Source organism: Primulina huaijiensis, chromosome 6, assembly GCF_012295235.1.
Source record: "Primulina huaijiensis isolate GDHJ02 chromosome 6, ASM1229523v2, whole genome shotgun sequence".
Lineage (NCBI taxonomy): Eukaryota > Viridiplantae > Streptophyta > Magnoliopsida > Lamiales > Gesneriaceae > Primulina > Primulina huaijiensis.
In genome coordinates this window covers 17948817-17955008 of record NC_133311.1, presented here as the reverse complement: position 1 = coordinate 17955008, position 6192 = coordinate 17948817, and the positions used below count along the sequence as shown (strand labels likewise).

The 6192-nt window shown below is 33.9% G+C and overlaps 1 protein-coding gene across 1 annotated transcript; it reads right to left on the bottom strand.

Moving 5' to 3' along the window:
* Positions 1-289: 289 nt before the first annotated feature.
* On the bottom strand, positions 290-5933 carry LOC140979894 (potassium channel KAT3). The gene is made up of 13 exons (XM_073445526.1): positions 5553-5933; positions 3142-3357; positions 2900-3061; positions 2696-2753; positions 2312-2629; positions 1980-2219; positions 1757-1855; positions 1650-1682; positions 1339-1524; positions 1163-1240; positions 997-1054; positions 735-875; positions 290-593 (listed from the first exon to the last, which is right to left on the bottom strand). The coding sequence occupies exons 1-13, from the start codon at positions 5753-5755 to the stop codon at positions 490-492; spliced, it is 1896 nt and encodes a 631-aa protein (XP_073301627.1). The 5' UTR covers positions 5756-5933; the 3' UTR covers positions 290-489.
* Between the last annotated feature and the right edge of the window lie 259 nt (positions 5934-6192).

The window sequence follows — 6192 nt, the reverse complement described above, 5'->3', positions numbered from 1 at the left end:
AAATCAAATGATAACATTCATTCATGTAAAAAGAAGTGAAGAACGTAACCGATCATTTGAATGGAACACGGACCGGACCGGACCGATAGTTGCTCAACAAGGAAAGGTGAGTACGAATCATTAATACTATGATCTCCAATTACATAGTTGATTTCATATTAATATATTTGATATAATTTCATCAATATAAACATATGCCACTTTTTTTAAAGTATAATAGTATTAATTCCATTTTGTAATTTTGTAACTTCAAGTATAATAGTATTAATTTGGGGTATTGTGGTTAAATTTATCAAGATGATGAGATTGGATAACTTAAAAAATAAAAAAAAAAGGACAAAATTTTTTTTAAAGGAAACATCACACACCAAGATTTTTACATTTGAGGGGTCTACAACATACATTTGCAGAAGACCGCTCGCTGTATGCCTTTATTCGGCCAAGTAGTTGAGCCGTCGGAACCATTGCAGTTACTTAAGCCAACAGTCCTCAGTATATGTACAAGTGATCATGGTCTCGTAACGCATTTATGTCTTCCACATGAGACCCGTCAGCCATGATAATCGTGGTCCCTCGTTTCCCAAGCTTTTTTTCTACATTTACCAAACAAAGGTGAAGCAAAGTGCCTACAAAGTTTCAAGATGGAATCCCGCGAGTAGAGATAATCTTTTGTTACATTTGTTATTTCACGTAAATATTTATTCTAATGTAAGATTTTGATAGAAAACGCTCACCTGCTAAGGACAAGAGTTCTGATATTGATCCAGGTAGATGGGCGAGTTTTCCCCCGGCTTCGTTTTGTTTGTCCGCTGGATGATGTCCATGGAGTACCACCCTTGTTGGACGTATGTTTGGCGTGGAAACAGTGGAGCTAACTGAATTATTATACAGTCATGTGAGTTGTGTACTATGAAAAAATACATTATAGTTCTATCACTGAGTGAATACAAGACGGGGAGCATCCTGTACTAAAACATCAAGCAGATGGTGTCATACCATTTTCTTCTTGGCTTGGTCCTTCATGATTTTGACGCTCCTCAGCTGGTGTCAGGGCCTGAAAATGAACTGATCAGCGCTTTGTACTTGTGTTCAGTGATGGAAATGTGGCGGGATATATTCTTTTCATAAACTATATTGCGTTAGTGTAATGGTTCAAGGTTACCTCCACGTAGGATTCATCAAACAACTCCGTTACAAATGGCATCTCCTCTAGCATCTCCTTCTTCAGGCTTTTCAAATGCTGAAAAATACAGATCGCAGAAGCATTTATCATTTCAAAATTCATGTACACCATGAAACAAAGAATTATAAATAAAACTTAGCATATGTTATGCTGACCTGAAGAAAATTTGAGATGATTGTCTTTCCATCTTCGTTTAGCGGCTGCACCAATTGCTTGAAATGGTTGTGACTGATCCTGATGACCTGGGAAAGTCTCTTTGTTCTCACTGTAAAAAGTTGGGGAATATTTAAGATCACACCGACTTCTCCAAAGATATCTGGAGATCCTAACTTTGTCAAGAACTGGAAAAATTACATCACAGTCAGATTTTACATGGCACGGAAATGGCACGCTAAATAATGGTCCTGGAGCTAAAGACTACCAAGATAACTTGAAATGACGTCGGAGAAAAGAACGTCGTATATACCTGCTCCATTCTGTTTTTGTGAGTTAGCACGTCCTGCAGTTTTGGAGATTATAAGATTTTGCTTGTGTTAATATGCTAAAAAATAGTTGAAAACGTTATATTTATACCACTGCTCCGGAAACTATAATGTAGAAATCAGTTGGTATCTCGTTTTGTATGACAATATCCATTCTAGGTGGATAATATTCCGCTCTCATCTCTGGAACCTGTCATAAGAAAATATCAGTACAAGCTTATTTGATAACATTCTTGGTATTTAATGGTGACCATAATCTCTGAAATGCTTGATTTTTAGAAAAAAGATAAATTATTGAAAGTTAAATGGATTACCAATTGGACAATGAAGTCTTCAGAAACTCCTTTGAAAAGGTAGCTGTTTTCTACTGTCCTACGAAAGAGATGCTGAGCAATGCTAGATCTAATTGCCTTAGGCAAGTCTTCGAGTACTTCTTCTTGCTGTAGTTCAGCAGTCTTGAATTTGAGGGTCACGTGTGCTAGCATTTGCTCCTTTAAGCCCTCCGGAAGGCGATTCTTGCTAGCATAACGTAGGATCTCGTGGATGGCATCCCTCTTCAAATGCAAGATAGAGAAAAAAAAATTATTGTCGAGTTTGAAGAGTATATATATCAGCAAAATGCACTTGCTTCGTAATGATCATTTACCATGGCAAATGTTCGAACCGAGCTATGTACAACAAGATTGGTCATATTTCCAATCAAATAAGCCGTTAGACCGATGTTGAAAAGCATGTAGAAGATGGAGAAAACCTTCTCCCCAGTATTCTCTGCGTGCAGGTCTCCATATCCTGTTGTTGAGAGAGTTACAATCGACCAATACATCGAATATGTATATCCTAACCACACACTTTTTTCCTCAAAACCAGGAACTTGAGATCCAATCCAAGTATTATCTGCAATACGATAATGTAACGCCAGCCAGAAGTAGAAGCAACCCGCGGAGTGTACAGCAAACAATGTCACCTGTCGGACAACACGGACGGTTAGGTGCATGCTTGCACATGATAAAGGGGATACAAAGTTACTTACACATATCAGTTTGCAGCATCTAGTCCAAAAATAGCTGAAGCGAGTGTCTTTCTCTAGCCTGAAGCAAGCCAGAGAGCTCTTTTAGATATAAATGAGACGCAAAGAGTAGGATAGACTCGAATATTTTTGACATGCCTCCTCACAAACAAAACATAGATATGAATAGAATGGTGTTTTGCATGATCCTTGGAGTAGAGATAATACCTAGAGAAGAAATCGCTGACACGCCTAAGTCGCCATAGCCTAAGCAAGTTAAGGAAGCCGAAGACATCGCTGCTGGACTTTTTTCCAGTGAAAATCCTGTATATAGTTTGGAATGGTAGAGTCGAGGCTATGTCCATTGGAAACCATAGATGTGAAACATACCTGAGAAACCACAAAAATTATCAATATAAGAAACTCGAGAGGAACATGCAGTTAATGTAATAGCGTGTGTAGTTTCATACCTCAAAGCTATTTTCTTGTGATCATCAACGAGCAAATATGTGGATTTGTCCAAATACGCGACGAAGAAAGTGAGAACGATGTCGATACCGAAGAAGAAATCAACAGCCAAGTCGGCAGGCATGAGTGCTCCATTCGACAATTCCCTGAAAGCTAGCTCGAAAGGAGATGACCATGCCGAGTACACCACTAGCACCACCAAGAAACTCTGCCACCAACTGCAATCACAAAATTCTTGTGATTTTACATACACTTTGAGAGTTTATATTAGAAATAAGAAACTTTTTGAATCTTGAATATACTCTCAAATTTACGAGGCATTTAATGCAAGCATAACTAGGAGTAGGCATCACTAATATTTTTAAATGATTTTATTAATGTCGTAGATAAGCATATATAATAATATAAATAAATTTTTAGGAGCTAAATGTTATTTTAATATATACTATATTATATCAATAAAAAAATCGTGAGCCCGTGAATATATTAATGGTGATTTGAATGGTTACCATGTCCTACGAATAAGTCAAAATGGATTATTAGACACAAGGTTTAATTATATATTACTGAACAACATATGATAATTATTGAATGAAGTGACAAAAATTTTAACGAATGGGAAAATTATAAACTATTTATTTATAGAGCAAAATTATGCTGAGAAATTTCAAACTAATGTAAAAATATAGGACCCGTTTTTCGAAAGATGACCCACTTTTCAATGGATTTTTTTAAATTCTAGAAGAGAAATTAATCAGTAAAATTCAGAAAAAATAGTCGCAATTAGAGTGTATATGCCAAAACTATTTGTTGCCGACGATATATATTAATTCAGTGAAACAAATTTTGAGTCGACAAAACGATATGAAAATAATATATATAATAATTCAAACATTTTGGTCCCAAATTTAAATGTAAATTAGCTACCGATGGGGCAAAATTTTGGGGTGGGGGCTCTGATTATATTTGCATATAAAGCCAAATTTGGTGGTCAAACTCAATCAAATCGAGATGTCTATACCGTATTGACCTGTAAAAAATTGAAGAAATATAGAGGCCCGCATAGACCAATAATGAAGATGACCATAAATAATAATTAAAATTTTGGCCCATTTTTAGAGAAATTAGAAGGAAGTCAAGTGAAATGGCTGAATCAATTCCGAAGTTGGTAACCAAATAAAGGCGGGTATACATATATTATTAGATTTATGAGTAGTTCTGTTACGGTTTCAGTAATCTTTATATGTGAGAAGTATCGATCTTATCGATATTCACAATAAAAAATAATACTCTTTACATAAAAAATAATATTTTTTCATAAATGACTCAAATAAAATATATGTCTCACAAAATACGAACAGTGAAATCGTCTCACACAAGTTTTTACCTAGATTTATTCGACTCTTACTGTTGATTCAATGAGCTATATATAATTTTTCATGTTATAAGATACATAGTTTCACATGAAAATAAGATATGATATATTGTATGTCATTGAATCAACTCTTAGAACAATACCTTAAAAATAGATTCAATCGTATTATTATTTGGACTTATTCAACAACGAATTTCCAAATTTTATTCAAGATCATAATCTAAATTACAATTTTTTCAAAGAATTTAATGACCACAATCCATTTCCTAGCTCATATTAACTAACTAATCCCTGTGTGTGTTTTTTGCGTGTTATGATTTAGTAGTTAATTAATCATTTTGTTAGTCAACGAAATAATTAGAGGGCAACTAAAGCTAGCTAGCTAGTCTTAAAACAACTCTTATACTTAATTATTTATTATTATTATTATTATTATTATTATTAAATTAAAAATGAATAGGTATATTCTGAGATCTGTGATACGGGTCAACCCTATCGATATTTACAATAAAAATTAATACTCTTAACATAAAAATTAATATTTTTTCAAGGATTACCCAAATAAGATTATATCTCACAAACTCACACAAGTTTTTACTATTAAAAATTTACAAAACATAATTGTGATCATTAAACATAATTAATGCAGGCAATTACGCATTTTAAAAGGGCCTCAAAATTAAATTTCCCTATATGAAAAAATAATCGCTCTAAATTTACGTTTTACCATTTTCTTAAAGACATAGGCTTAATTAAATGCAAAACTTAGTAGAATCAACAGAACTAACCACAACGATGCATGCTAAAAACTCAGAAACAGAATCAAGATAAACACAAAACATATATATATATATATATATATATATATATATATATTATGTATGTATTTCATATCAGAATATGTTCAAGAAATTTGGCTTTTATGAAAATTTAATCACTTTTTTTTGCACCGACTCTTTGCGATTTCTGGAGAAGGTCATATGTATGTATGTATGTATGTATGTATGTATGTATGTATGTATGTGTGTATAAACTTACCGGTATCTTCTGTCATAAGGAGCAATAACAAATTTCTTAAGAGTAAGAGAGCCGTCTCCGACAACCGTCCCAAAAGCCGGAAGAAGACTGCTGGAAATAGACGCCAAGTTCTTGATTTCTCCCTCGCTCGAATGATGCCGGTATATCAGCGGCACCGGCGACCTTGCCTCCGATGTAAGTGGTGATCTTCCTTCCACTGCCATATATATATATATATATATACTATATTTTATTATGACTAATACATCAAACTAAAACACTCAGAGCTGGTGGGGAGAATTAAGCTCTTCTTTTCTTTCTTTCTTCTCTATACTATGCTCTGTGTGTAATGATTGTGTAGAAGGGTCAGTTAATCAGATGATGTTATATGCTATATGTATATGTATATACACAAGAAGAATTGTGAAGAGAGATAGGATTTGATAATTTTTTTATATATATTTGAAAATTTGACTCTTCTCTCTGTCCTTTTTCTAATATATTTGAAAATTTCACTCTTCTCTCTGTCTTTTTTCTAATTTCGACTTATTTTATAGGGGGCGGTTAGTGGTGGTGGGATTGTTGAAAATACAGGTTTAAACTATTGGGGATTTAATGATATTTTTTTTTTGGTGATTTCATATTTTACGGTAGCGGATTG

Excerpts from the sequence above, each read along its gene's own strand:
- LOC140979894 (XM_073445526.1), bottom strand. The coding sequence starts at position 5,755 with ATGGCAGTGGAAGGAAGATCACCACTTACATCGGAGGCAAGGTCGCCG. Across the intron at positions 3,062-3,141 it reads CACAAGAAAATAGCTTTGAG|GTATGTTTCACATCTATGGT; the intron begins GTATGAAACTAC and ends GTGGTTTCTCAG. Across the intron at positions 876-996 it reads ACCAAGCCAAGAAGAAAATG|TTAGCTCCACTGTTTCCACG; the intron begins GTATGACACCAT and ends ATAATAATTCAG.